General features: G+C 41.1%; 1 protein-coding gene across 2 annotated transcripts in view; it reads left to right on the top strand.

Annotated features, from left to right (window-relative positions):
- Positions 1–18,036, top strand: part of AP2B1 (adaptor related protein complex 2 subunit beta 1) — a 78,364-nt gene that overhangs the window by 42,464 nt on the left and 17,864 nt on the right. Inside the window, exons 15-20 of one of the 2 annotated variants that reach the window (XM_026672450.2) lie at positions 2,433–2,474; positions 3,744–3,890; positions 4,550–4,695; positions 4,806–4,935; positions 13,073–13,157; positions 14,645–14,731. In XM_026672450.2, the coding sequence (XP_026528235.1) occupies positions 2,433–2,474; positions 3,744–3,890; positions 4,550–4,695; positions 4,806–4,935; positions 13,073–13,157; positions 14,645–14,731 (637 nt within the window). The remainder of the gene's footprint in view (positions 1–2,432; positions 2,475–3,743; positions 3,891–4,549; positions 4,696–4,805; positions 4,936–13,072; positions 13,158–14,644; positions 14,732–18,036) is intronic. The other variant, XM_026672452.2, reaches the window with a different exon arrangement.

The raw sequence follows: 18,036 nt of genomic DNA, 5'->3' as shown, positions 1-18,036 counted from the left end.
AACTGTAGCGTTCAGATTGAAAGAGTGAGGAATCATCTGTTTTCCATCAAGCCATAACTGTCGTTGCATGAGTCTGATACTGGTACAGGTTGCTGTCATTTTTTAAAATGGGGTCTCTAAGAGCACAAATCTGTTTCTAAGACAGTGTCCTTTTTTCCCCCTGTTGCAGCTGATTTTACCAGGAGTCAATGGCCTTTTCCTGTTAGCGGGCACCGTTATGTAATCTTAAATGGTTTTGTAGGTGCCAGAAGCTAATTGTAAAACTTTTTTTTTTAAATTTTAGAAAATCAATTTAAATTTTTTAAGATGCTCCAAGTTTTATTAGGTCTTATGGAAAAACACTTATCTTGAAATAATTGCCCGTGTTTTAATATCCCCAAGGTGCTTTTTCAAGAGGCAACTGGACTTTCTGGTTTTTCTTTGAAGACATTTCACTTCTCATCCAAGAAGCTTCTTCAGCTCTGACTAGCTGGTGGGGAATGGAATAAAAATATAAATGGAATATAAATCCTTCCATTCCCCACCATCCAGTCAGAGCTAAAGAAGCTTCTTGGATGAGAAGCAAAACGTCTTCAAAGAAAAACCAGAAAGTCCAGTTGCCTCTTGAAAAAGCACCTTTGAGACAACCATGACCTGGATGACTTAGAATCTCCACAGACAGTGTTTTAGTACTTTAGTCAGTTCACTTAAAAACATTTTTTCTGTAAAAATGTTTTTGCAGGTGGATGGATACAGTCTACTGTTCTGCAGGTGCTATGGCACCCAGAGATGCCACATTATCAAATCTTGCACATGTCTGTGGCAAGTCAAGTCCTGTTCAAGGGAAATATATGGTATCATCATGACATATAAGAATGGTCCTTGTTTGTTTGTTTTTCAGAGGAAGCCAAGGCTCTGTGAAAGCATATACAGTCTTTTGATTCCTTATTTTTTTGTTTTCTGAAGCCACTGTCTCCGAAAAAGAACAGCCAACTATAGTAAATTGTCCCATTTTTCTACCTTCGATCTATTTTCCGTTTTGTAGCTTTAAGCATAAAAATCACAAATAGCTGATATTAGGCTAGAAGATGGATCTATCATAATGCTGCAGGAAAATGACCCAACCCTATACACCAAATGACAAATTTAATCAATCTTTGGCACATTTAATAATCTTCCAAATCAGTGTTTCTTAATCCTGGCCACTTACATCTTAAAGAAATCACCAGCTGTTTCTTTAAAAGCAATGCAGAAGTTGCTTATTCCCTAAAATGTGCCTCCTTGATTTTGTTATAAAAACTACAAATCTAAAATTGAACAGTCTGATGCACTATCATCTTTTTTACTGTGTAGTGTCAAACAGGTACACTGTGAGTTGTAAGATTGCTTTTCACATCCCAGCAGTTTTCATTTCTACTTGGTTACATCCCCTCCCCCCCCTTTGGAAGGAAAAAGCTTTTAGTGTTTTATCCTTTGAGGAGGAAAAAAAAGACATAAAGTATATTAGGGTGGGTGGGTGTAACTTTCAGCCAAGCATCTATGAGCGAAGCTAAATGCATGTTACATATCTGAGTGCTTGGGTCTGTTCTGTTGGGTAATTGTTCAGAGAGCTGCCAGAAATAGAAAAATCACATGATTCCCATTCAAGCAACCTCCACTTTAGGGTGACAATGCTGCGCAACTATGTCAGTTTATTTTTGGCCTTGCTTTTTGCTTTTTGTGGACTCTTTGCTCTCAGAACATCAATGGGCTGCTGACACTGGAGCCCAGGAACATTGGTGGGCAGGCAAGGAATGTCAAGAGGCTGCTGCTGAAACTGATCCACACAGGAATGGTGGTCAGCCAGGATGGCATGTTCAGAAGAGCTGTCCTTACCCACCACATTCCCCCTCCGCCTTATTGCCTGAAGGAATAGCACGACTAGGTCTTGCAAAGGCAGAGAAACAGGATCCCTGCTTCTGGAGTGCTGTGAAAAGCCCTCCTGGTTCATGCTAAGTCAGAGAGAAGTAACCATGACTGTTTGTGAGGTGTCCTTCTCTAGGAGCAGTGGGGACAAGGCTGAGCGCCTTTTGGCTTTTTAAAATTGAAGCTTGGAGATGAACGCAAGTTCACGTCTATCTAGGTCTTAGCTGCCACCTTCTGCTGCTGCCCACAAAGACCTTGGTGCATATTCTTGTGCTTTCAACCAAATCCCACTTCCCTGCCTGTGGAATTTGGGGGTTTCAAATCTGTGGATCTCTCTGTCCTTGCTGGGTCAATATTCTCTCTGGGCAAACAGATGGGTGACAGGTGGTGTGCCAGGCCTTTTTTTGGGAACTACATGATCTTTATTCCTTGGCACCTGATAACTTGGCTGTAATGGACTCTTTCTCTTTCCCCTGCCTTTTCTCTTCCTTTTTTGCCTCTCTTTCTCTCTCTCTCTCTCCCTTTTTCTATTCTTTTCTTTCTTGCAGCTTGGCAGTGACCTTGGCGGGGGAATTGGAGGCAGCCCAGCAGTAAGTGCCCTCCATTCATTTTTTTCCCCCTTTTCAGTTGTGATTGAAAAAATTATTATTTATTTGTTGAATTTACATCCCATCTTTCCTTCAGAAAGAGTTCATGTTGGCACACATAGTATTTTCTCCTTCAATTTTATTCTTACAACAGACCTATGAAGTAGGCTGAGCTGAGACTTTGTAACCAGGCTTTAAGTTGGCCAATATATTTTCAGAATTAACTGGGGATTTGAAAACAGGATCTCTCATCCTGCAACTTTAACTACTAAAACACACAGGCTTTCGTTTTGTGGTCTTCTTTTCCCATCCATTCTTCTAAAACCTGTGCAGCTGAGATAGCCCTATGTTATATATTCTCAACACGTTCTCTGGATTAAAGCATCTAAAACATTGAAATAGTGGAAGGAAAAGAAAAGAGAATTTGGTGGCAAGCTTGATTTGTAGAGTAGTCAAGAAGTTTGGAGTTCTGATACTGAGGAGACCTGAGATCACAGTATATTTTTCCATGATAAGTAGATGTATCGCTGCTTGTCCATAGAAGAAAAAATGGAGAACCAAGGAAAACAAGCTGAAGGATTCCCAGGGTTTGTGCAAGACACAAGAGTCATTGTGAAAACTACTTCCAGGTTTGGCTTGGTCCCAGAGCTCCATAAATCTATAAATGGGAAACAAAAGGCAGCCAGAGCCCTCGGTGCCATTGGTGAGAAATTCCAAACAATTTAAAGTCATTGAATGAACTAGAACTGGTCAACTCATATTCCTAATTTCTAAGAGTCATCAATAGCTGTGGACTGCTGTTGTCCTTGGAGCAAAGCATTCCTCTTCCAATTCTATTTAAATGGACCAGAGGGCCATGGGACTTCCTGGATATTCAACAAATCTATGTTGAAAGCACCCATTTTGAGCCCATTTCACTACACGGTTGTCGAGGGCTTGGTTATGACTGAGAATTCCTTATGGAGAGTTCACTCACCATTGTCCAATACAATTCCTCATCTTTAACTGTTGAATGTCCTTGCTCTTCACTCTTCAGAGTCTTTTGGAGAAGATAGGTTGGCTATTAATGGCTGCTTTAATCACATAATGATGGGTAGTAGAGATGGGATTTAAAGCAGAGAGCACACCAACGTGCCAATTTAGTACCCTTGCTCATTCAGCAAAATGCCAGGAACTTTAAAATATTCAGAATAGTGTCCAGTTTTTTGATTTATTTAATATAGGTGTCTATTATGTGCCACCTGTTTAAATATCTTCCCTGATTGCTTGCAGGTGGGACAGACCTTCATCCCATCATCAGTCCCAGCCACATTTGCTCCCTCCCCTACCCCAGCTGCAGTCAGCAGTGGACTGAATGATCTCTTTGAACTCTCTTCTGGCATCGGCATGGCACCTGGTGGATATGTGGCTTCCAAATCGGTATGTGTGAGGAAACATGGCCAGAGAGCTATCTTCTTTTGCCAAGGTTGTCTCTTCATCAAAATTTTTTTTTTTTAAATTTTGGTTTTTTTGTGGGGGGGCATGCCTCTCTTTTCTGTTTCACACTGACTTTGTTTCTGAGTAAATAACTGTGCCTTTTGCTCTGTTTGGCTCGATGAGCTTCTGCATCCATTACAAATTCATTTAGTACTACAGTGGAAAGTTTTAAGAGAAACCAGGATGGAGGTTCTGGGTTTGTTTTGTTTTTTTGTTTTGTTATAGCATGCAGCATGCTGGTTGGGGAATTCTGGAAGCTGAAGTCCACATGTCTTCAAGTTGCCAAGTTGCCAATTAGAGCATGCTATTTCCTCTTTAAATCCTCTTCTTTTACTGCCAAACTGTTGTGAACTCTGTTCAGAGTGCTGTAAATGGATTTTGAGACATTTCCTCTTCAGCTTTTCTAAATCAGCTGGAAAGAATTTATGCGACCATCTGAGATTCAGTCATCATTATATACCAATATATACAATGATTTGAAGTGGATAGGCTGAACACACCCACTCAACATTACTGTCTATCATGATAAAGAAGTCTCACTGGAATTATTCTGTTACTTTATGAGTCCAGTTTTGCTTGCTCTAACAACCATCACTTTATAGGTCTGGTTGCCGGCTGTGAAAGCCAAAGGCCTGGAAATTTCTGGAACCTTTGGCCATCGGCAAGGACATATCTACATGGATATGAGTTTCACCAACAAGGCTCTTCAACACATGAGTGACTTTGCCATTCAGTTCAACAAGAACAGGTTAGGCCTTGGAATCAACTAAACACCCTTTTTGTTGCACACTTTATCTTTCTTGGCTTCTCTGTTGAATGTTATACCTTCTTTCCTCTCTCTCCTCCCCAACCATCCAGCTTTGGAGTCATCCCCAGCACCCCACTGGCCATTCACACTCCTCTGATGCCAAACCAAAGCATTGATGTTTCTCTTCCACTCAACACTTTGGGGCCAGTCATGAAAATGGAACCTCTGAACAATCTTCAGGTAGGAACACTGGGTTTTGGGGAGATGGAGGAGAAAGTAGTCAAGATTTTTGGGGTTTTGCATTTTAATACAAATTAAAATAAGAGTTGGGGATGGAAGCAAAAGTGGCTGAATAGTCAAGAAACTGTCAGATCCTTTTCAAGTGATGTTGTGGCAGAGGTTTTTTTTTTCCCCCTTATAAAACAAGAAGCTGTTGTTGGAACAAAACAATTTAGCTTCAGGCAAAGTTCAGGCAAACAAAATAAAGGAATTTGGTGCATCGCATATAAATATTTTCTGGATTTCATTGTAGCAATGATCAGTATATGAAAAGGCTTCTTAAAATGAGATTTTCTGGCTAATTTACCTAATTTTATTCTGGCTAATTTACCTAATTTACCTAATTTTCTTAAAATATGTAATTTGGTGGTGGGCCGGCCGGTCCATGCATGATACTATAATATAAGGATTGGGTCTGCATATCATCTAAACCAAAAACAGATTGAGCTTCTGAGATGACTGAATTTTATGGGCAGATAGGGATTACATACTGTGCAACATTTCTGAAAACTAGCTTTTATTTGTTTGTTTGTTTGTTTGTTTGTTTGTTTGTTTGTTTATTTATTTATTTATTTATTTATTTATTCATTCATTCATTCATTCATTCATTCATTCATTCATTCATTCATTCATTCAGTTTGTATGGCTGCCCATCTCAGTGGCCCTGGGCAGCAAACAATCTTAAAAAGAAATTAAAAACAAAAATTCCAATTTGCTCTGCCCATTCCACATCTGTGCCTTAACTAAGCACCAGGCTCCCGAGTTGATTCTGGTACTATAATAAATAATAGCCTTCTACACAATGGTTTCTATTCCAGTATACAGGCAAACTGTGACTCCTTTACTCCTCTTCCCCGTCCCAGCCCTCCTCTAATAATCTTTCTATGGTATTCCCAACAGGGAAGCTTATTAACCATAAAAAGCACTGTTTTCTTCAGCACTTCTGTCCTGCGTGTTATGAATGAGCCTACTGACAGGCAGCTAGAAATAGTGCTGTCTCGATGTGGAAGCTCCCGGTTGGAGTTGAGAACAAGAGAGATGCAGCTGTGTAGCTGCTTTTACAGAGGCAGGGAGTTTGTGAGCCAAAAAAAAAAAAAAGTTCTTCACTGGGAAAATAAAAAACATAAAACAGGCTTCAGTTTCAGCTTGTTTACCTCTGTATATTCAGACTGAATATTTTTACTCATTTAACATGAGGGCTCTTCTGGTTTTATTTTTAGAAAGCCAATAGGTTAAATGTTATCTGTAGATCTTCCATATTCAGAAGCGTTGTTGTTGGAGAAGGAGATAGCCAGAGTGGTGGTACTTTTTTTTAAGGCTGTGTAGATTTAATAAAGGCTTCTTAACAAGGAACTGGATGGTGGGCTGCAGAGCCTCCAGTCTGAGCCCGTAGATGAACTCTTAGATTTGTGTTCATTTTGTTACATAAAATCTGAATATTTAGAAGCATAATCAAACACTTGCATAGTGGGTGCTCTCAGACATGCTAAGGGGTGAAAACTCCTTGTAATAAAATAGTAATTGGGGCTTTTGGTCAAAGCCAGGAAGACTTCCAAGCAGAGCATATTCCAAAGTGTGGGGCTATCACGGAAAAGTACTGACTCTTTAGTGGAGAGGTATCCAAACTTTTTGCAAGGAGGGCCAGATTTGGTGAGGTAAAAATGTGTGTGTGGGCCGACTTATTAACATTAAATGGGGAAAACGCCGGCCGGTGGGGATGAGTGACAGGCTGAGCCGGCAGGGAGAAGAGGCTGCGGGCCGCTCAAAATTTGAAAACGGGCCGCAATTGGCCTCTGGGCTGGACTTTGGACATGCCTGCTTTAGTGGATACCCCCTGCACTTTACAGCTTTTAAGACCATATTTGGATTCATGCTTGGCAGGACAGCCTATGACGTATCCCTACTATGCAATATTGGGATTAAGAGGTAGGTTGAATTGGGGCTGGAATCTTACTGTCAGTGCAGCGACCTCAAATTCAGGAAGTCCTTGACTTACAACCACAACTGGGACTGGGACTTCCATCCCTAAGTGATATGGTTGTTAAAGTGAGTCATCACGTGACCGTATCCAATTTTACAACCTTTTTTTGCCATATCCATTAAGCGAATTCGGCTTTCCCCATTTGCAGTTGGGAAGGTTGCAAATGGCAATCACGTGGCCCTGGGTGTTGCAGCCATCATAAATGCACCCCAATTGCCAAGCACCCGTCTTGCAATCATGTGAGTACAGGGATGCTGCAATGGTTATAAGTATGACAGCCTATTGCAAGTCACTTTTTTCAGTGCCACTACAACATTGAAAGGCCATTAAAGAATTGGTCACAAATATGGTCTATAGCATGGGTGGGCAAACTCAATCGCGTCACAGGCCGGATCATGACATATCGCGACTTTTTTGCCTTTGTGGAACCAGGGTAGGCATGGCCTGTGCATGACATATCGGGTGCACGGGCCACCCGTTTGGCAGATTCTATAGGGAGTAATTCTACAGTATCCAGTTTCATCAACTGTAAGTCTGGCCACTGTATGCCCAGTTCCTTTTTAAAGACAGTCCTGCACAAGCTGTCTAAAAGGCAATCAGGGCTTCCTGATCCAGGAAAGACCATAACTGGCACCTCAGCCACAGCTAGATATAAAGACTTCTCTGGCTACAGCTTCCTCTGCCCATTCATAAATCAGTGCTTTCAGAGGAAGCATGACTCCATCAAGATTGCCCACATGGGAGATGTTCGAGTAGAGTAGAGTAGAGTAGAGTAGAGTAGAGTAGAGTAGAGTAGAGTAGAGTAGAGTAGAATAAAATATGGAATGGAACAGAACGGAACGGAACAGAACAGAACAGGAATAGTTGGAAGGGATCTTGGAGGTCTTCTAGTCCAACTGCTTAGGCAGGAAACCCTTATCTATTTCAGACAAATGGTTATTCAGTCTCTTCTTAAAAAGAGATAGATAGATTATGCAGAAACAGCAACCCTTATTGATAGGTTTTATTCCAACCTTGTTTCCCCCCATCCATTCAGTCCTAGGATATATAAGTAAATGAATTATAAATAAATGTGGCAGAGCTGTCTTCCTTAGTGGAGTGATATGAAAGCAGGGGAAGTTTTCAGTAAGAATTTGGATGGAGAAAAGAGGCCAAATATATCCATTATGGTAGTTTATTTTCTTAGGTGTTACGCTATTTATTTAAAGATGTTGCAAGGGGCAGCCCCACAAGCAGATACAGAAGTTAAAACCAAACCACATGCTGGCTTAGCTGACTGTGTCTCTCCAGGAGGTCCTTGTTCAGGAATCTTCTGTTTTGGATGGAATTAGTTGCTGTCAAGCAGAAGGTCTCAGAAATGTCATTGTTACCAAAGAATCTGTTAATGATAGAAGAATTTTCTGTTCCCGTTTATCTTTTTTTTTTTTTAATCCCCTCTGAAAAAGCAGCTTGTGCATGTAGCTGATTCAGCTTCAAGAGTATTAACGTGTGTGGAAGCAATTTTGGGGAAGGAATGTAGATATTTAAATATTTTGTCCTTTTTGCCCTTTTTTCTACTCTCTTCCTTCCTACTCATTTTCTTACCCTTCTTTATTACCACTGGGCAGATCTGGGATGAAAGAGCAATACCACAAAATTCATATTGCCCTTCATAATTTACTTGCCATCATTCACATATTCTGCATTAGAGCTGGATTGAATTAATGTGACATGATACTTCTTGTATCATGATACAAGATATGTATCATGATATATCATGATACTTTCAGGCAGGGGCAGGAGGTAGAATCTTTGTTCCAATCTTGTTCAAGGCTTATTCATATGCTTTCCAAGGACAGGTTATTTGTTTGTTTGTTTGTTTGTTTGTTTGTTTACTTACTTACTTACTTACTTACTTATTTACTTACTTACTTATTTTGGATAGTGTGCTGTGAAGTCATTTCCAATTGTAGCAATAATGTGGATAAATATTCTTCGTGATTAGTCTTTCGGGTCTTCCAATGATGTCCCCATCAGAAATGTAACTGAATCCTTCCAGTTGGTATCAAAGAGAGGAGCAGGAAATGCAATGTTTTCATGCAATTGTCATCACAGAGAGATGCACATAGATGGCTGTGGCATCCCATTGGAAGATAATAAGGGTTAGTTCAGTATTGTCTTAGTTTCTTTCTCTGGCAAAAAAAGTACTAGATAGATGAAGGATTTTCATATATTCTTAGAACGTAAGAATTCCTTGAAAATTAGTCTAGTTTACTTTTTGTAGTATTATTACAGCTGTGGATCACTCAAAAACACAAACTTACGGTATATCCAGTACAAGTTACTCTTGTTTACGACAGCATGATAGTTGAATTCCATTCCTGTGGAAATTTCCTGGCTTCTTGCTTTCTGTTTTTCAAAATATACCCGTATATACTCGAGTATAAGTCGACCCGAATATAAGCCGAGGCACCTAATTTTACACAAAAAAACTGGGAAAACTTATTGACTCGAGTATAAGCCGAGGGTGGGAAATGCAGCAGCTACTGGTAAATTTCAAAAATAAAAATAATTAATTTGGGAAGCGATCTCACTATCATGAAAGGTTTAATTGATTCACTAACCCAAAAGAAGAAGATGATGATGACAGCGGGAGGCAGGAGTCACTCTCTTCCCCTCCCTCGGAGGCCCCCTGAGTCAGGAGTCACTACCGCCGGCGCGGCCCCAGTCCCGCCGCCTCGGGAAGGGCAAGGCAAGCGCTTTTGCCTTTCCCTTCCTGGCTGGGCTGTTGGGAGTCGCTGCCGCCTGAGCGGCCCCAGTCCCGCCGCCTCGGGAAGGGAAAGGCAAGCGCTTTTGCCTTTCCCTTCCCGGCTGGGGCTGTTGGGAGTCGCTGCCGCCTGAGCGGCCCCAGTCCCGCCGCCTCGGGAAGGGGAAAGGCAAAGCGCTTTTTGCCTTTCCCTTCCTGGCTGGGGCTGTTGGGAGTCGCTGCCGCCTGAGCGGCCCCAGTCCCGCCGCCTCGGGAAGGGAAAGGCAAAGCGCTTTTTGCCTTTCCCTTCCTGGCTGGGGCTGTTGGGAGTCGCTGCCGCCTGAGCGGCCCCAGTCCCGCCGCCTCGGGAAGGGAAAGGCAAAGCGCTTTTTGCCTTTCCCTTCCCGGCTGGGCTGTTGGGAGTCGCTGCCGCCGAGGCGCGACTCCACACCATTTTTTTTCAGAGGGGATCTGACTCGAGTATAAGCTGAGGGGGATTTTTCAGCACAAAAAATGGGCTGAAAAACTAGGCTTATACTCAAGTATATACAGTAGTAGTAAATTGGCTTACCGATTTGTTAATAAAGTTGGAGAAAGCGAAGTCATAACTGGAAAGTAGAAAATAATGCCATCCCAAATTCAGTAGCAAAGAAAGGACAATTGATTTTTTACTCATAACAAATGAGTGCATTGTATCTTTACTCAAAATTAAGTGAAACTAAAATCCAGAAAAGTAATGTAATCAAAAGTCTAACATTCAAAAAAGCATTTGGCAATCTTAAATAAAACATATATGTTGTTCTCAAACAATTAAAGTTGTAAAAACTTTTAATAGTGACATCTTAGGTTCAATATTAAACATATCTATACTAATCTTATTTTGATTTTAAAGATGTAGTACTGTTGCTTTCTAATGCTTTACCCTTCATGTTTTATAATTCATCTTGCAAATCTGTTGTCTAAGGCTACTCCAATTCCGTTCCAAAAATAATAAGATCTTGCCATAATAAAACATTGGAGCATGCCTAGACTTCGGTGCAGGATTGTTCAGGATTTCCTTGGCAATTGCCTTTAGGCAGGAAAAGCTTCTGGATGGCAGACACTTTGAAAACTATTGAAACGTGTTTGATTAAAGCAGTCAAAGGAGATAAAAAAATATTTCTTGAAAGCTCTTGCGGAGCACTTGGTAATTTGAACGTGTGCTCATGGGGCAGCAAGACCTCTCTTAGGGAGAATGGCTCAGAGCTGATCGTAGCATGTAAGGCTGGATGTGCAAATCTACCTTGTCACTTAGTTACATTTACTTAACAAAGAGTTGCATGGGGAATGAAACTCTCTATCTTGGGTTTTAAACCTCTTGACTCAGTATGTCTTCTGCATTGATTTTCATGTATAATTCTGCCTATTCCACAATGCTTTTTCTAAGCTAGTGTTTCTCAATTTCAGCAACTTTAAGATATGTAGAGTTCAACTCCCAGAATTCCCTCAACATCACGGATGGCTTGGGAATTCTGGGAGTTGAAGTCTACACATAGCAAGAGCACTTAGACTTATGCACTATTTCACAGTGCTTTACAGACCTCTCTAAGTGGTTTACCAGAGTCAACGTATTGCCCACAATCATCTGGGTCTACATACTGACTTCAGAAAGATGGAAGGCTGAGTTGACCTTGAGCCAGTCAGGATCAAACTACTGGCAGTCTGCAGAGTTAGCCTGCAATGCTGCATTCTAACTACTGCATCACTGTGACTATCCACTGCACCACCGTGGCCACGTTAAAGTTGCTGAGATTGAGAAACACTGCTCTAGACTACTTATAGATACTTTCAAGCCCCCTTACCACCTGGCTTCCCATTGAGAATGACACAGTTGCAATCAAAAATAGAACAGCATAAATCTGATTTGAGGCAGGTTTCCTAAAATGGTGAAATCATAGTTAGTACTGATATTGGCAGAGCTATTAAATCCCTAGTATATACTAAGTTGATGGTATAATGGCTTTTTTGGCAGTGTAATTTTTCAGGTTTCTAGATGTAAAGCTCAAAATGAACATAAATGTATATTTTGTGCACCACAACTACACATTTGGTTGAGTTGAAAATCTTGGTCTCCCTATTGCAGTGTTGTCACCATTACATTCTTTCTATTGCCGCCGGAAGCCTAAGTAATTAATTAAAACACATCTTGAAGGAAAAACCTGCATGGCCCTCCCTTAAAGAGAACAGTAGCACTACTGTGTGGTTCAGGTTTACCAGCTTTCTGTTGGTCTGCAGGAGAATATAGTTGCCCTGTCTCTTAGCTGAGACTCTGAGAAAACAGATGCATTCAAGAAGCAGCCAGAAATGATCCAACCTGCAGCCTCCATGAAAGAAATAATTAGCAGGCTGTGCTAATTGATTCCAAATAAATCCTCACATACTGATTTAGGATTATTTGAAAAATAAACACTGTTTTTTTTTCTGCTGGTCTTCCAATCATGTCTGAATGCCAGGTTCTACGACTTTCTATTCCTGCTGGGTGCCCAGAACACTCATCGGTGGCAAGGAACTGAAAACTTCTGATTCCAATTTAGACATTCCCTGTCAAAGAGGTTGGAAAAGATATAGATGGGCAGGTTTCTCTCAGCACTTCCAGATTCAGTCTTTACCAAATATGGGCTGGCATTCTGAATGTTTGTTCCTAATCCTCTTCCAAGCTAGAGATCTTAGATTTAATTATGCAGCCATTGCTGTGCGCAGATGATGATGTTGAGTATGCTGATGCTCCTCAGCGCTTCTGCCCAGTTCAGGATGATCTTCTAAAATGTGCCCATGTGCAAATGTGCTTTCCTCAGGTCAGAATTACTTTAAGTTAATTCTGATACAGTTTATATAGTAAATGTCAAGTAATAGAGCATGACAGTCACCTAAATGTGATTTGGCCACCTTCATTTACAACTGAGAAGTGGGAAAGCTAAATCTGTTTTTCTTTTGTATTTTAAAATTCTTTAGCTCCAAAATGCTTGCCCAGATCCCAGACATTTTTCTTAATTTTGGCATTTTAAAGAAAGCATGCTTGTGTATATCCATACAAATAATATAAAATGCAAGCCCCCCCCCCTTTTTTTTAAAGCACTTGAGAGGATCTCAGGATATAGATCTTCACACAAGACCTATATGTATAGAAGGGTTTCTGCAGCAGGCAAGCAAGCTTGGGGTTTAATGGCTCTGAATTATTTGAACGAAACCATAGCAATGCTATTCTTTGAGGGTCTGGCCTTCCCTGCCAGGAAGGGTTTTGTATTCTTTTGTATTTATTTATGCCATACTGACATTTTAAAAATCTTTTTAGGAGAAATTGCTTTTTTTTTTCTTTTAAAAAATAGCAAATTTATTTTTCTCTTTTGGGGCAGGTGGCTGTAAAGAACAACATCGATGTTTTTTACTTCAGCTGTCTTATTCCCCTCAATGTGCTTTTCGTAGAAGATGGCAAAATGGGTGAGTGGTATATCTGGTTATTACTAGGTCCTGAGGGAATTAAAGGGTGGAATGGGATATGTATCATGGAAGGACAATCATTCTCCCAGGTAAAGGACAAACAATAAATGAAGTACTGCAGCATTAGCTATGTGGACCATACAGAGTCCAAGCTGGTTTTCCCCAATCAAGAAAATATGGCCTTCATCTTCAAAATTAAGCCATCTATATGGCCATTGTTCACTGAAGTCCTACACTGCTTGTCCACAGTGAGGATGCTGGTTTCTGAAGGCTATTTCACCATATACCTTTAAAATTACTCTTTAAAATAGTTCTGGTACTGGTACATACTCCAAATCAGTCTGCCCATTTACTCCTACAATAATTGGGTAAGTGGAGGCAAGATATTTGGATCTGAAAAACATTATTTTGACTCCTGCCCAATTTTGGAGGAGCGGGTTAGGATGAGAAGGATCTCTTATCCCTGATCTCATCTTCAGATTATAAATCAACAAGGGAAGAAACGGAGGACTTTATTTATGTTATATATATTTACGTGTCCACTCAATTGGCTTGTGAGTCCTGAGGGCTAAGAATCCATTAAATACATAACAAATGTTAAAAACAAGTTACCAGTATTTATTTATTTGTATCTGCCTTTATTATTTTTACAAAAAAGATGGCATACTTATCCACCACACCTTTCTCCTCCTATTGTCCTCACAGCAACAATGCTGTGAGATGAGTTGGGCTGAGAAAGGGTGACTGGCCCAAGATTACCCAGCTGGCTTTCATGCCTAAAGTGGGAATAGAACTCACAGTTTCCTGCTTTGTGGTCTGATGTCTTAACTACTAGACCAAACAGGCTCTCATTAAACTAAAAGAACAATGTGTCTCTGGATGAAAGCCAAATAACAATCACATACAGGAAGTCCTCAACTTAGCAATTGTGCAAAGTTCTATAGATTCCACACACACACAACCCCACCCCCCCGCAAAGCTAATTATGACCCAGTTTCAAAACTACAGGTGGTGCTGCATCCTCATGGTCATAAGTACAACATTTGGGTAGATTCACCCTATGACTGGCCATATCTCATCCTATTAGGTCCCTGCAGACCTTTCCCACTCTATACTTTTCTCCCCAAGTCCCCACCCCTGTCACCGATCTCTCCCTTTCCTTTCGTAGGTCTCTGGAGCTCCAGAGCTTGCATTAGAGAAGGGAAGCAGGCCATTCCACCCCTCACCATCCCTAGGTTGCATGGTGTCATCTCATGAATTGTGGCCACTTCGAAAATAGCCCTCTGAAGGGATACTGAGGGGTAGAACAATCTGTTCCCCTTCCCCAATTCAGTCTCTGAAGCTCTACACAAAATAGGCTGAAAGAGAATGCTGTTGTTAATATTTGGGATGCTACATAAATCTTCACTTAGCCCTAAAAGTGTGGGGGAGTCTCAAACAGCTGTAGGAATATGGAAAACTCAGTTTTATGGTTTCTGAACCTACAGAACGCCAAGTTTTCCTCGCAACATGGAAAGACATCCCAAATGAAAATGAACTTCAGTTCCAAATTAAAGAATGTCACCTGAATGCTGGTAAGTTGAATTTTTGTTTTTAAAAATATCAGATCTATAGCTTTGCCTAAAACTGCCAGTTTTCATTTGTGACTCATGATTTGTCTTGAAAATACCTGCTCTTTGGGATGGGTGTAGCACTTCCTATGTCTCGTATTCAACATGACTTTTATTGTGCCCAATGGATATGGATGGACTCCAATGGGAGCTTAAGGAGTTCCCTAGTGATTGGGGTGGAGGGGGTGGGCAATTCCTTTAGTTCTCTGGTTGACCCTGCCAACAAGAAGTGAGCCAAGCTCCTGATAAGATCATGCTCAACCAGACTTTTTGTGTGTTCCTCAATCATGGGTTGTTCCTCAATTTATCAAGGTGCTTCAAGAGATGCAGCACCAGAAGTTATACCCAAAGAGCAGGTAAAGAAAAATGATTTTAAAAATACTACAAAGTTTGAACATATCATATCAGTAAGGGAGACGTGTATATATATTTCTTCTCCCTTAATTGCTTCATTGGGGTGCAATTGAGCAGACTATTCAGGATTGAAAACTTCCTGTTGGAGAGAATTGAGCAGGAAGGTCTCCTGCTGGGCTGTTGTGACTATTGTGCACAACACTTTGATAAAGTCACTCAGATGTGCCAGAGCCTTGGAGACTAAGGTAGTGACTAGAACATTATCTTAGTCATTAACTGGGTTTCTTTTTGGCCTGCGGGTTCCAATCGGTGGACAGAGTTAATATAACTTCTGCCTCCTGGGCTGTGAGTCCGTGTCTTTCCTGGTTGTTTAGGGGGCAGGGGAAGGGATCCTGGTTGCAGCCTTGAAAGAGGCTGTGATACTCCTGCTCCTCAAGAGGCCCTCCTTGGATTCAGCCATATTAGACAACTGTAAACCTGTTAGCCTTTCCCTGGAAAGTCAGCTGCAAAGGACTCTAAAGAAAGTGGATTGTTTGAATCACTTCAGTTTCAGCCATGGGGCATGTGATTGAAATGGCATTGGTTACACTGGTAAATGACTTGTTGGAACCTGGCTGGGGGGAAACATTTCTTGTGGTCCTTTTAAACTTCTTAGTAGCTTTCAGTATTATGGTATCCCACTGGACCACATGCTTAGGTTAGAAATGAAGGTAATTTTGCAATGGCTCAACTCTTTCCTGAGTGGATGTTTCCACTCTGCGGTAGTTGTGGCTCAGTCCAGTGGCCACACACTTGACGTGTGTCACAGAGTTCAAGTTTTCTCCCCTGTTATTTATGATCTAAATGAAGCCACCGGGAGAGATCATCCTTCTGTTCAGGATGCAGTATCATTAATATGCCCAATTGTACATTAACCACCCTGTGCTGGTTCAGCGATGCAGTGCTGGTCTTGTCTTGGTGTCATGAGATTGAGGAGTAATAAACTGAAGTTAAATATTAACAAGATGGAGTCACTCTTGATCATTCATCTTGTCTGTCAAAAGGAAGACACCACCCCTGAGAGAGCAGGTATGTGGCTTGGATAACATCCTAGGTAGGAGTATAATGAGTAATTGAAGGCAGTGGCCAGGAGGGCTTTCTGTTTCTTGATCAATTGCACTTTTCTCTGGGCCATAATGATCTTACGACACTCAGTAATACATGTCCCCATTGCTATCTGCCTAAACCCCAATGCATTCTAAAATAGCTGAGAAACTTGGAATTAGTGCAAAATGCAGCTGATCACTGACTGACACATAGTAGCTGTCAGAATGTATAACATCAATGTTACATGTCCTACATTGGCCTTATGTAGGTTTTGATGTGCAATTCAATTGGTTGATTTTGATCTATATCTCTTGGCGTGTAGTTGCTTATTGGACCACCGCTTACAACCAGAATTAACTCAACTGATCTGCTGTTCTCAGAAAAAGCTATTAATTGTTACCTACTCCCATGAAACCAGGAGAGCTGATGGCAGGAATGGCTCTTATGCTGTTGCAGCATCAGCCCTGTGGAATGATTTCTGCTCACCTCTATTTTCTATTCAGATACAGATACAAATAATCAGAGTTGGAAGGGACCTTGTAGGTCATCTAGTCCACGTCCACCACCACCACCACCCCGCCCAAGTGGGAGACCCTACACCATTTCTGACAAATGGCAGTCCAATCTCTTCTTGAAAGTCTCAAGTGATGGCACTCCCACAACTTCCGAGGGCAAGCTGTTCCATTGGTTGATTGTTCTCACTGTCAGAAAGTTTCTCCTTATTTCCAGGTTAAATCTCTCCTTGTTCAGTTTCCATCCATTATTCCTTGTCTGGCCTACAGGCGCTTTAGAAAATAGCTTGACCCCTTCCTCCCTGTGGCAGCCCCTCAAGTATTGGAAGACTGCTATCATGTCCTTCTCTTCACTAGACTAGCCAAGCCCAGTTCCTGCAACCATTCGTTGTATGTTTTAGCTTCCAGTCCCCTAATCATCCTGGTTGCTCTTCTCTGTACTTTTTCTAAAGTTTCAACTTTAGAAAAAACTTTCTAAAGTTTTTTATAATGTGGTGACCAAAACTGGATGCAGTACTCTAGGTGTGGTCTTACTAAGGCTTTATAGAGTGGTATTACTACTTCCCTTGATCCTGACTGTATCCCTCTGTTAATACAATTTAGGATTGCATTAGCTTTTTTGGCTGCTGCTGCACACTGCTGGCTCATATTTAGTTGGTTGTCCACTAAGACTCCAAGATCCCCCTCACAGTCACTGCTATTGAGCCTGGTTTCACCCCAGTCTATATATGTATTCTCTACCACTAAGCCACCCTGGGTTTGTGTGGGAGGGGGAGGGCAGAGAAAGGCATACAGTGGGGATCCAACTTGTAAGAGGATAAGGTAGGGGTTCAGGAATGTCATATCACACTGATTCTTGGTACTAAAAGCTTTCTGTCTCACCTGACTTGTGTATATTTTAGTTCTAAGAAGTGCACAATTGGGATGTTTGAAAGTGAAGCATTAACCTTCAACATCATCTCTATTTCCAAGTTTATCTTTTCACTTTCTAAAACAGTTTCTGCAACCAAACACTTTCTCAGAAAATAAAAATTGGAGGTAAAGCGCAGTGGTTTATTTGTAAGTACGTCCACCTGATTAGACAGAAGGAGAAAGAATAAGCAGAAGAGGCAATATCTTCTGGAAATGGAAGGTTTTATGAAGTGGTAATTGCTATTTCCATAAATTTGGTTTTGCAACCAGTTATGTCCCTGTAGTAAAAAAAATTGTGAATGAGGGACCCCTCTCAGAAATAGTTTTGCTAGAGCTCCCCCGTCATATTTTCTAAACATCAAATGTGCTTGACCAAAAGCCGTTAATATAATGCACATATTAATA

Source organism: Notechis scutatus, chromosome 1 (genome assembly GCF_049901735.1).
Source record: "Notechis scutatus isolate UNSWTSFEM ecotype Mainland chromosome 1, rNotScu1.2, whole genome shotgun sequence".
NCBI classification, from domain to species: Eukaryota; Metazoa; Chordata; class Lepidosauria; order Squamata; family Elapidae; genus Notechis; species Notechis scutatus.
The sequence above is the reverse complement of the archived record's forward strand: the minus strand, read 5'-3'. Positions and strand labels throughout refer to the sequence as shown.